We start from the raw sequence: 15,091 nt of genomic DNA, 5'->3' as shown, positions 1-15,091 counted from the left end.
TTTTGTTAAACGCTGCAACATATATATATGTAATAGTGTTTTTTAAAAATGTTGCAATAGATTATTTATTGCAGCGTTTTTTAGAACCGTTACATTGCATTTTGAATAGATGAATTTAGGGTTTATTGAAGTGTTTTTTTACTGTTGTAATGAAAACATTGCAAAGGTAAAAATGTGTTGTGTTGTTTCTATTAAACATTGCAATAGGGATATTGTTGCGATTCTGTTGCAGCGGTCAAAAAAGTGTTGCAAGAAAATGTTGCAAAACCTATTGCAACATTTTTTTTGGGAGTTTTGCAACGTTTTGTGGCTGTTGCAATAGAATCAATTTCCTATAGTGTGATTAAGGTGTGGCCATGGAATCTTTAAAGAAGAGGAAGAGTAGAGGTGATGGAATGTTTGTGTCTATGGCTGAAACATTGGCCAAGTGGAGAGACTATAATGCTCAGCTTGAGTCTTCTCGTGTCCAAGCCAAGCGTGCACGTAAAATTCCAGCCATGGAGTCGAAGAAAGGGTGTATGAAAGGAAAAGGAGGGCCTGAGAATCCACTCTGCAATTACAGAGGGGTTAAGCAAAGGACTTGGGGTAAATGGGTTGTAGAGATTCGTGAGCCTAACAGAGGAAAGAGACTTTGGCTTGGGACTTTTGATAATGCAGTTGATGCCGCCTTTGCTTACAATGAAGCTGCTAGGGTGATGTATGGTGCCTATGCACGACTCAACTTTCTGGAGTCTATTTCTACTGTATTTGGCCCTACTCCTATGGAATCTGAGGTTTTGTTGATGACTCTACTGTGTCATGCCCAGTACAACTAAGTCTACTGCCATGCCTAGTTTGGTAGAGGATGAGTCTGGTGTAACAAGCTATTTTGAGAATAGTAAACTGGACCACTTTCTGGGTTGTTCTGAAAATGAGTTTCTTGATGTGCAAGAACTTATGGCACTGTTAGGCAATGATCCGCTTGGCTTCACAGATTAAGAATTGAGTTTTGGTTATGATGGTGATCATCTATACTAACAGAACACAAACAATTAAAGGATATATATATATATATATTTATTACTTGAGTGCTCTTATTGGTATCCATCAATTTAGTGCTCTTTTATATATCATGTGGTGGTCCGTGGAGGAGAAAGGTGAAGGAGAAAGAGAGATAGACTTATTTTGGGTATAGAAATAGGTATAGAATGTCATAAATAAGGGATAATAACTGAATTTTAATTAAAATATCAGCATTAATGAGTGTTTTATTTACTGTTGGATTTACTTAAATTCAATGGTTTAGAATATATATATATATATATATATATATGGATTGGGTTCAAGTTACCCCTAGTGCAACTCTAGCACACTTAATATTTTTTAATTGGATACGAATTTTGATAAATCCACTGTTAGATTACACTATCTTCGTTTATTCTCCACGCTTGCAAATTTTCATGGTAATCAAAGATTAATAGTCATCTCATCAATCAATTGTTCAAATTCAAATTTTTGTAGTTTAAAATAATGCATAAAATATGTGTTTATGGATCAAATAGTAAAGAATATCCAATTGACATGAAAATTGGCAAGAATGTTAAAAACATATAAAACATGTAATTTAATATTGGGATTTTCAAAATATGAATTCTATTACAAGTTATTGGGTGGTCTAACATTGCTTAGAGTTACACCAGGTGTAACTTGAATTCAACCCTATATATATATACATACTTTTTTTTTTAATGTACAAGTATATAATTACTAATGTGGGTACTTGCCCCGCCATTAAGCAGTGTTTGTCCGCTTTGGGGAGCCAAGCCCTCACGGATTTGTCACGAAGGGGTGGGAGTCCAGGATCTTCACCATTCTTGGCCTTACACCTTTTTCCCACATCGCCTAAGTAACCCTCTCACTCATGCTTTATATGCCCTTGGAGCTTGTATGAGTGTACCACTACCACACATTTGGGGAGCCAAGCCCTCACGGATTTGTCACGAAGGGGTGGGAGTCCAGGATCTTCACCATTCTTGGCTTTACACTTTTGTCCCACATCGCCTAAGTAACCCTCCCACTCATGCTTTATATGCCCTTGGTACACTCATGCAAGCTCCAAGGGCATATAAAGCATGAGTAGGAGGGTTACTTAGGCGATGTGGGATAAAGGTGTAAAGCCAAGAATGGTGAAGATCCTGGACTCCCACCCCTTCGTGACAAATCCGTGAGGGCTTGGCTCCCCAAAGCGGACAAACACTGCTTAATGGCGGGATAAGTACCCACAACTAAATTTTGAAGTCACTTCTTAGTAAATAATTTATGAACTATTTCTATTTTTTTATCATTTTTTTAAGGGAATAAAAAAAAAAAGAACTTGAATATTTTGACAATTTTTAATATTTTCTATAAAAGTGGTATTAAAACTTTTCTAAAATAATCTAGGGTCAAGCTAACGAGTGCCCCTAGGGCATTGGTTAACGATCAATTTTAAGAAAATTTTGACACCATTTTTATGGAAAATGAAAAAATTATCAAAATATTAATTTTTTTCCCTATAAAAACTTTTTTAAAATGGATTATTAATCAATGCCCTAAAGGCATTCGTTAGTATTTTCCAATAATCTATTAATAAATGGTCTAAGGGCACTCGTTAACCGGACTTTACAAATTTTACTATATAAATCTTATAAACTGGTGTGACAATTAATGTAATTAATGAACTTTAACCATCTCATAACTTAATATTTAAATTATCTCTTTATGATTAGTAACACATAAGTTTATAAATTTAATAAACTAAAACTTGTAGTATCTATATCACTACTCTTACGATAAAATGGTTAGTATTTTAAATTGGGATGAATATTTCAACGTCACAACCAACAACATTTTGTAAGTACCTTTTCTACCTTATTAAGGAGATTTCTCTTGACTTTTTTTTTTTTTTTCTATTTATTTCATTTTGGACAAATTCGTATTGAACATTCAAGAACCAGGAACACTAACTAGGACACGTGATTACACTTTAAAAAAAAAAAAAATTCGGAAGAGAAATATGATTTTATCGAATCATAATCATGGAATGTCAAGGTTTTTAACTGTTGTTCATGGTCTAGAACTCATGCTATCCAAGCCAACACATTAGCATTATTGAATGATCATTATCCACCGTTTTAGCATGTTTAACCAAGCTAATTAATTATGCCCATTATAAATAAATAAAATAAAATAAAAAGAAGAAAAAGAAAAGGGAATAGTATGTCCAAGTCTTCTAATTGTATGCACTATGTTGCCAAGTGAGTGTCATCCTGGGACTTTTATGATCGATCCTCGTTTCACCAAGCTTCGATTGTGATTTTATGTCCATAATGTTGGATATATGAAATTATAATATATAGGACATAAACCATTTACTTAAAAAAGAAAAACACTAAGTAGGTAAGTAGTTTTTATTTATTTAGTTATTTTTATGGAAAGTAGTTAAGTAGTTACAGGAAACGTTAACGTATTACCAAAATTAAAATAAAAAAAAAAAACAAAAAAAAAACAATTTATTAAATTTTCAGGTGGTTTACTTTAATTTAAAGTTTAGGAATTTTAAATTTTAAAATATTACTTCAACAAAAATCCCATTTTAAAGAGTGTCAACAATTTCAAAATAATTTTTTTTAAATTTAATTATTTTGACATCTATAATTATGCGAATAAATTTTTTTAGATATAATTAAGTCCACATTATATACTGTATTAATTTAGCCTTTTTAGGATGTAAAAAGAAACAGAGTGGAAGAAATAAATAAACACCGACTGTTTAGCAAAAAAAAAAAAAAAACACTGACTGAGTTACTGAAGAAGTGACACGTGGCAAAAAGTTGCGGTCAGAATCTCGGCAAAAACGAATAGAAAATCGCCACGTCAGATGACAAACTAATTTCCCTGTAGTAAACCCCACACAAGTCACCAACGGTCCAACACAAACACACAGAGAGAAGGCTATAAATAGGCGGCTTTGCCTTTGCTTGCACGGACACACACTCTCTCAAAAACAACACTTAGAAAACAGAGACAAAGCAAAAGCTCTCTCTCACTCTCACTCTCACTCTCTCAAAAATCAATCAACCCCATTAATCCGATATTCACAAAGGGCTTGCTTTCTTCTTCAACTCACTCTCGCTGAGGTTCGTTTATTTTCTTTACACTGTTTCTATTTTTTTGTTCTTTGTTCTATATTTCTCCTTTTCCGTGTCGGTTTCGGATTTCTTTTTTTTCTTTTTTTCTGGGGTTTTGTTGTATAAAGCTTTGTGATTGGTTCGGTTTAGGGAATTCAAATATTGCTCCCTGAGTCTTTAGGGTTTCTGGGTTTTTTTTTTTTTTTGTTGAATGTGGGTATTATTGGAGTTTTCTTCTTGTTAATTCGTTTATATTTTCAAATTTTGAAAACTGTTTGGATTTTCTGGGGTTTTTTTGCAAAAGGGTTTGCGATTATTCAATTGGGGATATTCAATATTGTTATCTGAATCTGGGTTCCATTGAACAGAACAGGGCATCATTGGGGTTTTAAGGGTTTATAGTGATCAAGGTTTGGCCATGGAGTCTTCAAAGAAGAGGAAGAGAAGAGGTGATGGAGTGTCTGTGGCTGAGACATTGGCCAAGTGGAGGGACTACAATGCTCAGGTTGAGTCTTCGGCCAAACGTGCACGTAAGCTTCCGGCTATGGGGTCAAAGAAGGGGTGTATGAAAGGGAAAGGCGGTCCTGAGAATCCACATTGCAATTATAGAGGGGTTCGGCAAAGGACTTGGGGTAAGTGGGTTGCGGAGATACGTGAGCCTAACAGAGGAAAGAGGCTTTGGCTTGGCACATTTGAGAATGCTGTTGATGCTGCCACTGCCTACGATGAAGCTGCTAGGGTGATGTATGGTGCCTATGCACACCTCAATTTTCCGGAGTCTGTGTCTACAATAGCTGGCCCTACTCCTGTGGAATCTGAGGTTTCTGCTGATGAGTCTACTGCCACGCCTAGTACAATCGAGTCCACTGCCATGCCTAGTACAAGTGAGTCTACTGCCATGCCAACTACAAGTTGTTTGGTAGAGGATGAGTCAACAAGCTATTCTGAAAATGAACATTTTGATGTGCAAGAACTTATGGCTCTGTTAGACAATGATCCTCTTGGCTTCATGGACTCAGAACTGAGTTTTGGCTATAATGGTGATCAACCTGGACTCCCTGTCACTGAAGCTGCTGTGCCAAGTACAAGTAATTTGGCAGAGACAGAAACTAATGAGCCTACTGGTGTGGATAGTGGACAGCAGTACTTGCTGGATTTTTCTATAGATGACTTTTTTGTAGATCTCTGATAAATTTGTATTTACATACTGGTTTACTATATAATTTTTCATTTTAATTTTCCCATTCTTTTGTTCTTCCTCCTTTCTCTTTATTTTATTATATTTTCATCTCAACTAATAGGTTTCTTTATGTTTCTATTATTTTGTTTTCTTCTCAACTGATAGATTCCTATAATTGCCTGTTAATGTTAACTCTGAATACTCATTCCTATGGTTTGTGATGCTGTTAAGATCAGTTATTTTTTCTGTTATTATTTAAGTTGGGACTATTTTTTAAAATAATCACCTGTGGCCCAGCCTTCAAAAGGACCATGGTTACTAGTGGCTTTGCTTTTATTGATAGTCATTGCTTAGAACTTAAACTTTTCGAATCATGAATGATTTCATTCTATACACACTTTATTCAGAACCCTATTGATTTAAAATGACAATGCCCTTAAAGACTGCAATGTCAACATCATAGCTCATGCCATCTAATTGGTATTTGGTAGACTAAGCTTTGAAGAATTTTAACTTATCCAGAAAAAAGAAAAGAAAAAAGAACTTTTGAAAAAAATTTAATGAGTATTAGGTTAGCAAGACATTAGCTCTGCCTGTGTTGTTCATAGCAGGTCCCAAGCCCAGAAAAAGGAGGATGGCTGTCATTGTTGTTGTATTAGGTGAGCTGGAATTTATTATTTAAGTGCACAAAAGTTGGCATGCTATGCATGTACTCTTATAGTTTCTGATATATTGGTTGTTACTGAATAGCTGTTCATGCAACTAATAATTGCCTTGCCAAGTAAATGTTTCACTGATTGTTTTTTCATGCATCTTATTATGGATGTGAACATGGCTGTTACAGTTGAAGGTATTGAAGTTATTGGCAATCTTGCCACTAAGGTTGCATTTTTCTGGGATGGTACGCTTCTTATTACTAGTCCTGCTTGTAAGTAAAATTATATACTTCTTAAAATGGAAAACGAAAATTAAAATGTCTATAGTTTGAGGAAAAGTAAACTTTAAATCTTGCATTTTGATGCATTTCTTATTTGTTCAATCAGGACCCTGGTTGGAAAATTAAATACATGCTATGTGCTTAGTTCATATCACTTGTTAATAGCTGAAGTTGGCTCTTGGCAATTGGCAGATTTGTTTGTTGGAAATAGGAATACAAACTAGGTGTAGTTATTAGTATTCCAAACTTGTTCTCCTCCCCTACAGGATGCAGGATGGTCAATTGGAAGCACCTAATGAGCATCCAAAAAAGATGAAATTGTTTTTTATTCATGAAGTAGAGAATTGGGATGCTGATTTTTATTCTGAGGTCAATGATGATGTCCATTTTAACATTGGTATGTCCTTACTCTTTCCGGGAATTGAAAATATAGCATGTCCCTGTAACCTTCAATTTTTCTAGTTTGCAAGAGAGAGAATCTTTTAGGCTATGCAAGAACACATGTTCACATGAAAAATTACAGGGAACCGAGTTCTTCTTTCTCTTGCCTTGGCATTTTCCCCTGTATACCTCTTTAATATTTGCCACAAAGATATGTGAATTTTATTTCAATTATTTTGCATACCAGCTATTGTTTTGAACACTATCTAGATCTCAAATTTAACATTAAAAAAAAGTAATAAAAAATAAGAAAAAAGCAACTATTAGCTGCCTTTGTCATTTGAGAGAACTTGAACCTATAAGCCTAAACAGATTATTGTAGTCCATGCTGATTGTTTTGGTTTATCCTTCCTTATACAGATGCCCTGGGAGCAATGCTAACTACTCATTTGGATAAGCTTCATGTTTATTTTGGGTGAATGAAATCAGGCAAAGTTTTTTCAGAATTATGAGTTTAGTAAAAAAATTTAGTTGATGATTGGAAATGTTTAATATTGGAGTATATGTTTATATTTTTTCCCATCCTCTCTGAATTATGTAGTTCCCACAAATGGTATGAATTAGAATGGTGGAAATTTGGGGATAAAAAATTAAAAATCACGAGTATTGCATCCTTTGGTTTTTTTGCTGTAGCCTAAAAAGTATGGTGTTAGGATGCTTTTCCCCAAAAGGTGACTAGCTCAATTGTTTATGTTCTTGCCAATCTCAGAATATGATATTATTAAATGTGTTTTACAATGTCTGTTCGCGTTGCATGTTCAAAATACTTTTCTTCCTTATATGAAAATATCCACTTACTGCAATTTCCTCTCAAACTTTGAGTTGAATTGAGTGAGATGGGCAAGGGTTGGTGTCTTAAAGTATTCATTCTGTTTTGTGAGGTGCATATGTGTAGAACAAAATATTTAGTTTTTTCCTTGAAAATAATGTGCTTATGAAAGTACTGCCCTAATTGTAGCATTTTGCTCCAATGTAGTATAGTGCGACTTCCAAACTCCTGTTTCAACAGCCAGTATTGGTAATCTGTATTGTTTTGGGAGGAAATGTTTTGGAGATGAATGCTTGGTTTTAGACAACTAAGTAATGCACATGAATCTAGGATTTTGGCATTCATGCAGGCTGTGCAGCTCCCTGTTCTTAATATCCCATTTTTTGTACTTGCCTTGTCAGTTGACCCAAAATATGTCTCTTGTACGTCACAGATTCTTTTGACATGCTTCAGGGGAGATGTATGTACTTGCTTAGTTCATATCGATAAACAGATATTTTCTCCCTCTTTTACAGTAATATTAATTGGTATATAGACACACTCGGCAGGATTGAGTTAGAATGTATGATGTTTGAATGGATGAGTGTCCAAAGGGAACATTCTAGATGACAAGTGAATGAAATCTTGAAAACTTAGACGTAGATGAATGAGAGTTTACATGTAATGTTCTGACAGATCTATTGTAACCATTATCGATTCATTTCTTTGAGTCAGATCTATGGCATACCCACAAAATTTCTATGTGTAATATTGTGTACTACCTTCTATGCTAAACTTGCTTTCTTTTCCAGGAGCATAAGTTTTTAAATAACTTTGTGATCATATCTTGATTAGGGTTATTTTACAATTTCCAAGGTGCTTATTTCATGGCAGACAGTAGACCTTATTAGATAAGCTCATTTTGAGCCTTTAATTTCTTGATGAAGGGTATGATTATCAAGAAATAATGGGTCATGGTTCTTGATAAATTCTGAGGGGGAGGGGAGTGGGATTGTATGCTGCATTTGTTGTATTTCTCTACAAGGTTATTGAAGAAGAAGCTGTGTCTTGTAGAAAAATATCTCTTTTGTTATAGCTGCTCCTTCTTTTCTTTGTTTTATTAATTGTTTTTTTGTTTTAAATTTAATAATGAGCTGGCTGTTTATCCTTTTTGAGCATGCCGACATTTTTTATCTTGAACTAGCAGATGTTTAATTTTTCTAAAACTTTTTTTTTTTTTGGCGGTGATGATCAGGCTACAATCGGTATTGATTTTCTATCGAAAACTATGTATCTTGAAGATCGAACAATTCGGTTGCAGTTGTGGTAAAATTTGGCACCTCTATATATATTACACTTACTCATGAGTGACACCTTTATATGTTTTCTTATTTTCCTGGACTTCATTCCTTACTTATGTACATGAAATTAGCAAAATGTTTATTTAAAATTGGGGCAAAGAAGATTTATATGCTGAAATCACTGCATAAAGGTATGATGACAGATGGGTGATTACTAACATCAAAATGTTTATGCATACCATTTGGAAGTTATGCTAAATCTAAATGGAAATGCCTTCATTCAACTTTTAAGCATCTTGTGTTGCAATGTGGATGTTTGTTCCAAACTGCGTTTAACTTGATTTCTTTCATCTTGAGCAAGAGAAGGTTAAAAGGATTGTACTACATTTTCCCACCTCCCCCACTATCTACTTATAAAAAAAGATTGTACTACATTTGGTGGATATGGTTATAATACATGTTAATTGCTAAATTGCTTTCATTATGAAACTGAACTCCAATATTTAATCTGTAGAGATCTCACTTTAAATGCTTGGAGCTTGCTTCTTTACTTTTAACATATGAATTGAAGCATGATTAACAGATGCATGCAGAATGTTTCTGAGCTTCATTTTTATGAACTTTTAATTTTCATTGCATTCCTTTATTCTAGGATTAATGCGTTGAATTTATGTTGACTGAAATAGCATAGAGAACTTTGTAATTATGCTAGCTTTCCTTGTTTTATCAACGTTCTTCACCAGCATCAAATAACTAACTTATTTCTTTTTAGTATTTTTTTTTCTTTTTCTGCGTATTGCTAGAGAGATTTAAAACTACATTCCCAAATAATTTATGCCTGATCAAGTACTTTTCTGGCTCTCATCTTATCATTATTAATTTTTTTCTCTCATAAAAAATGAGCCTTAGATTTTAATCTCATAATTTGAATGTTTAGTTTCTATTTTGTTAAAATTGATCTCCGATCTTCATCTCAAAAATTGAATCTGTTATATTTGATTGACTTGGTTCACAGTGGATTTTTTTTTAGTTTCACTGTACCTGTTATAATATGTACCTTAATTAATGAACTAAGTGCACAGAAACAGGCTTATTGCTAACAGTGTTGTCATTACAAATTTTCTATTAGATTGTTAATTTAATTTTTTTTCTCTGCTACACTCACTTCATTGATGTAGGAAAACATTGAGCAATTGAATAATGCTACCTACAATTTTTCTTATATTATAGGCAGAGAAGGGAATAATCCCAGATAGCTCTAAAAAACGGTTGAGTGTCTTTTAATTTTAGGGATTCAATAGATTGGGGAGGATTAGTGTAGGCGAGGTGAGTTTTAATGATACCAAGTTTCAATGGCACTTTGCTGGAAGTTGAGATAAATTTTGCTTACATTTTTTTGAACAGTGTTTGCTTTTCAAATTTTGGTCAGTAGAACAAAGCCTCAGGATGTTCAGGCTAGGAGTTATGAAAAGTAGAGTCATTGGTTCAAAACAGTGAGGTTTTATTTTATTTTTACTTTTTTTATAAGTAACACTTTTAGAAAGAAAGAAAAGGGTTGTGGTTGAATAACTTATTCCCTCAAGAGCTTCATGTAGCTGTTTCTATGTGATCTCTTTTGAATTGAAATAGATTCTTCGAGCTGCTTAGAGCTCCAGCTACTACAGTGAGTAGGACTTGTAAATTTGAGACTATTAATTTAGAAACTCAGAGTAATAAAACAAAGCCAAAGGCTAAGCATAATGATGTGTAGTGCACCTATTCCTTAATGGGATCCCTGCATTTTGTTTCCTACAGCATTTAAAGACACAAATGGATCCAGTATAAAAAAAACAATTCAGCAAAAGTGATTCTTGGTCACTTTATTGATATTAAAAAAGTTTGCAAATCATTCCAAGTTTAGAAAGACTTTTTGAAAATTGCTGGTTGGGGTAGGCTTGTCAATAAAGGGATAGGAGTCTCAGAGCAGTGCTTATTCTAAGTAGGGCTGCAGACAAGTCAAGTGAAAATTGGCTACCTTTAAAGATCCCTTTCATACTATTTTGTTTGTCTTGTTTTTGCTGAAGAAGAGGCAGAGCTACAATTACTCAGAGTTATTCTTCCAGTAGGACTCTGAAAGTAAAATAGTTGAGTGACTAGACTTAGACATCCTTGCATTGTTACTTTTCTGGGAAGAGTTGGGAAGAACTAGACTCAGGGATTCTTTTTGTATGTGTCATGCTGCTGACTGATTTAGTATGAGTTTTGTGAGAAGTTAATGGACTCCTAAATAATGCTGTGTAAAGTACAATTGGATGATGTATCTGCATGGGATATGTAAAGACACCATTGGAGTTTTATTTTGTGAATATACAAATTTAGGAATCAGAAATTTCTAGGTTGAAGTAAACTGTAATGAAGCACAGGGAAAAGGAAACAAGGCATATCCTTAGGGAATGACTGTAGATGGAGCAGCTTTACTGGAGAGCATAACCTACGTGGTCATAAGGCTTTGTTTGTGCCAATGAGCTCTTGTTAGAGGGTGTGAGGTTGTGGGTTCAAAACCCACTGAGTGCATGTGTAACTTACCAATCATATTAACTACTCACTCTTATCATTATTATTCAATGTGAGTGGAGTTTCACATTGAATAATAATGATAAGTGTGAGTAGTCAATATGACATAATTGGGCCCAAACTTGTAAACTTAAGTTTTTGGGTTAAACAGTGTTCCTATATGTTATATTAACTATTCAATTGAAATCTCCCCAATGTGTTATCTCCCCAAATATATATATATATATATAGAGAGAGAGAGAGAGAGAGAGAGAGTTTTATTTACTTTCTATTGGAGTTGCTTCTATGAATCCCTTTAAACTAATTGAGATCAGTTACATGTATCTATCTTTGCTAGTTTGCCTTCTTAAAGGCCATACATCAAACGCTTATCTGTTTATCATATCTGTCTCAGTGATAGTGGTTCCATCTAAAGTTCACAGAATCTCTTTCATTTGCTTGTAATGCTTTGAATGGAATTATTTAGGCTATCCTGTGTATATCCACTTTAGTAAAATGACTCTAGGCTATCCTGTGTAATGCTTGGACTGTATGTATTTGTTGATGTTGATGATTAATGAAGCTTCAGTCACCTCCCTTTAAGATTTATGGATTTATTCATTTTGAGGAAAAATGAGCCTTGCTAGACCTTGTAAATTCTTATTGTTTCCTGTTGTGACCTAGGCAACTGCCTGGGAATACCAACGACCTAGGGCATTAGGACATCACTTGGGTGAGACTTTCCTACACATAAACAGGTTTCAAATGCATCAATTGTGTCTTTTATAATTTACTTACCATTAAATACTCCAGCTTGAAGTACTAAATGCTTTCTTTTTTTGTAAGTTGGTCAAGTTGGTGTTCAATATAAAATATGTATTTCCCTATGTTTTATCAACAATATTCTCATGTACAAATTTGGAATTCCACAGGCAAGTCTCTATAGAGGAAAGGAGAAGCCAAAGCTCATGAGCTTAATGTAATGTTTATTGAAACCAGTGCAAAAGCTGGCTTTAATATAAAGGTATACTCCCTGCTTGAAACCCTTTTTTCATACATCATTGTAGTCAATTCTTAGTTTCCTTCCAGGTTGAAACTTCGCAAAATAAGGTTTGATATTTTCATGAGGGCTCTCAGGTCAATCTTTGTCTCTCTATAATTGATAAAACATATGTGGAATGAACATTCTTTGCCATTTATCTGTATTATCATCAAATGAGATGCTGCCAATAGTCCGTTAGAGCATCTTAGGAATTAGATGCTTTTGACCATCTTAGTTGGTTAATTATTTGATAAGGAATGTCTTGTGTAGAGGGTTAATTTGACCATTTGATATTTATTCAACTTATCATCTACCTCATGATTATGATAAGCCTCTATAGTCTTAAAGGTTTGGTACACTTACGAGGGCCCTAGATCAACCTTTGTGTTTATAGTTTACATTGGGATAAACATAAGTAGAATTTAATGTTGTTTATCATTTATATGTTACACCATTTTGGATAAGATATGGCAATAGTCCATAATTCTCTTTAAATTTGGTGTTTTACTCGCTGCTGTTTTGGGGTTTATCAAAAAGATAAAGTAGGTAGACTTCATGGATGTGGTTCCTTCATTCTGATGCAAATGTCTTAAAATATTTAACTTGGTTTGCCTTTTCTTTTAATATTCAGTTTATTAATGAAATATTCAGTTTATTAATGAACCTTTGTCCAGGCACTGTTTTGGAAAATTGCTGCTGCTTTACCAGGAATGGAAACACTCTCTTCAACAAAGCAAGAAGACATGGTTGATGTGAACTTGAAGTCTACTAGTGGTGGCGCAACACAATCCCAGCCCCAGTCAGGTGGATGCTCTTGTAGATTGCGGCATTGTTTTAAAATTTCGAGCAACTATGCTCTATTTCTTGCTGTTTGGGTTTTCAGCCATCTTCGCCCCAGATCTGTAAAGGTTTCACTTAGATTCTTTTTTCCTTCAAAATACTTCTTATCGGTTATAATCTTTTACTGCATTGCTTGGGAAATTCTCTTAGGGAACACATGGGTCTGAAGAGCTAGGTGTAGAACTAGCATTGGGGAATTTGTTGTGTTGGTTAAATGGTCATAACCTCTGAGATATTTAGTAAGATTTACTGGCTTGAATAGATTTTGGTATTAAGCATTTGTAAAATGAATATTGGGTACATTCTGCACTCTTCTTGCCTTTTTGTATTAGAGATTTTGAGTTGGTAAGAATTTTTTTATTTATTTATTTGATAAATAACGTAATAAATTTTTACTAAAGACTAGCCAACCCAAATACACTGGAAATGTACTACAGTGGCAGAAATTAGTAACCCAAATTACAATGATTAAAAAGAACATGGAGGAAAAAAGAAGTGCATGAAGGTAAAACCAAGCTCCATTCAAGGAGAGTATGGAAGAAAAAGGACTTTATATCAAGGATTGACTGTTCCGAGTCCTCAAAGCATCTAGCATTCCGTTTCAAGTTGGTTAGAATTTTCATTACCAGCAAGACATGCAGTAAGAATTTTAGATTTGAATAAATTCACTTTTAGCATTACCAAGATGATGAATAAGTTCTTATGTTCTTACGTTTTGATAGAAGAGACTTTTGAGTTGGTATAGCCCTCTCTCTCTATTTAAGTTAAATAATTTAGCTCTCTCTCTATTTTAAGTTAAATAATTTAACTCTCTTGGTATTTTACTCTATTTAAGTCAAGTAATCGGTGGAAGAAGAGTTAATGAGAGGGTTTTTGGCTTATATTTAATAAATCTCATTTACTCTTCTTCCACTGATTACTTGACTTCAATTAAAAAAGGGGGGAGTATGGGGGGTTTGAAGTGAATGTAATTTTAATTTAAAGGAAAATTTTGGCTCGAATTATGTTTGAAGCATTGGTTTCTAATTGTTAATAGGAAGATAGCATTAATTTTTGTCATGCATAATGCACATGACCTATTGAACCCAACCAATTAAGTGGATCATATGCAATGCATATGACAAGACACATGACATCTTTCCATTGGTGATTAGAGCCCAAGACTCCAAACATATTTGGAGCCAAATCTTTTCCTAATTCAAATTCATCAAGTATGATGATAGAGAATTTATTTCAACAAATTGACAATTCAACTAATGATATAGGTGTATTTTAATTATATGACATATTGTCAAGAGTTTGGTAATTTTTTTTAGTAATTTAATAGTATTATTTGGTTTCCTTTACGAGAATGTTCAAGTATTTCTCCTCGCTTATTATAACAACTAAATATAGTCATTAGACTTAATTTCAATGATTAAATGAATCATGTAATTATAATAAAAATATATGTGGATGATCATTTGAATTGTGAAGTATGTAGAGTCCCTCACTTGGCTTAATCTCAACAAACCATTTTGTGATTCATACAAAATACATATAAGGTTATTACAAATCTCACCCTTGGATTTTTATGCAATTGCCCACATAGTCTTGATTTTCAAATTTGAATTATCAATCCTTAGAATATTATGTTTATGACATACAAATATTTTTGCTAAAATTTTCCCAATAAATCCTAATGAAATTAATCAAATTATATGTACATGATTTTACCATACAATTAATTTATACAATATATTTAAGTAGAACTATACTAAACTGTGGTGCTTCGGCCCAAGAGACGAAGGCTTCCAGGCTATATCCTCCAATTTATTTGTAGAATGGATCAAGAATATCCAACAATGGGAGGCCCAAGAGTTGGCAATGCTGCCACTGGGATGAATAGATTGAAGTTACTCTCTTTTATCCTTGCTTTGTGA

At 33.8% G+C, this 15,091-nt stretch overlaps 2 protein-coding genes and 1 long non-coding RNA gene across 3 annotated transcripts in view; 2 read left to right on the top strand and 1 right to left on the bottom strand.

Annotated features, from left to right (window-relative positions):
• LOC126710552 (uncharacterized) overlaps nt 1-15,091 on the bottom strand; it is a 45,291-nt gene that overhangs the window by 23,128 nt on the left and 7,072 nt on the right. The window lies entirely within an intron of this gene.
• On the top strand, nt 3,985-5,579 carry LOC126710551 (dehydration-responsive element-binding protein 2A-like). Its single transcript, XM_050411075.1, has 2 exons — nt 3,985-4,157; nt 4,517-5,579. The coding sequence occupies exon 2, from the start codon at nt 4,567-4,569 to the stop codon at nt 5,335-5,337; it is 771 nt and encodes a 256-aa protein (XP_050267032.1). The 5' UTR covers nt 3,985-4,157; nt 4,517-4,566; the 3' UTR covers nt 5,338-5,579.
• Nucleotides 11,541-13,480, top strand: LOC126710559 (uncharacterized). Its single transcript, XR_007649690.1, has 2 exons — nt 11,541-12,311; nt 13,004-13,480. It is a non-coding gene; the product is annotated as an uncharacterized LOC126710559 (long non-coding RNA).

The sequence above is a fragment of the Quercus robur genome, chromosome 12 (genome assembly GCF_932294415.1).
Source record: "Quercus robur chromosome 12, dhQueRobu3.1, whole genome shotgun sequence".
Taxonomy (NCBI): Eukaryota; Viridiplantae; Streptophyta; class Magnoliopsida; order Fagales; family Fagaceae; genus Quercus; species Quercus robur.
This window is presented reverse-complemented; position numbering and strand designations above follow the sequence as displayed.

Coding starts and splice junctions, on each gene's coding strand:
- LOC126710551 (XM_050411075.1), top strand. CDS start 4,567: ATGGAGTCTTCAAAGAAGAGGAAGAGAAGAGGTGATGGAGTGTCTGTG.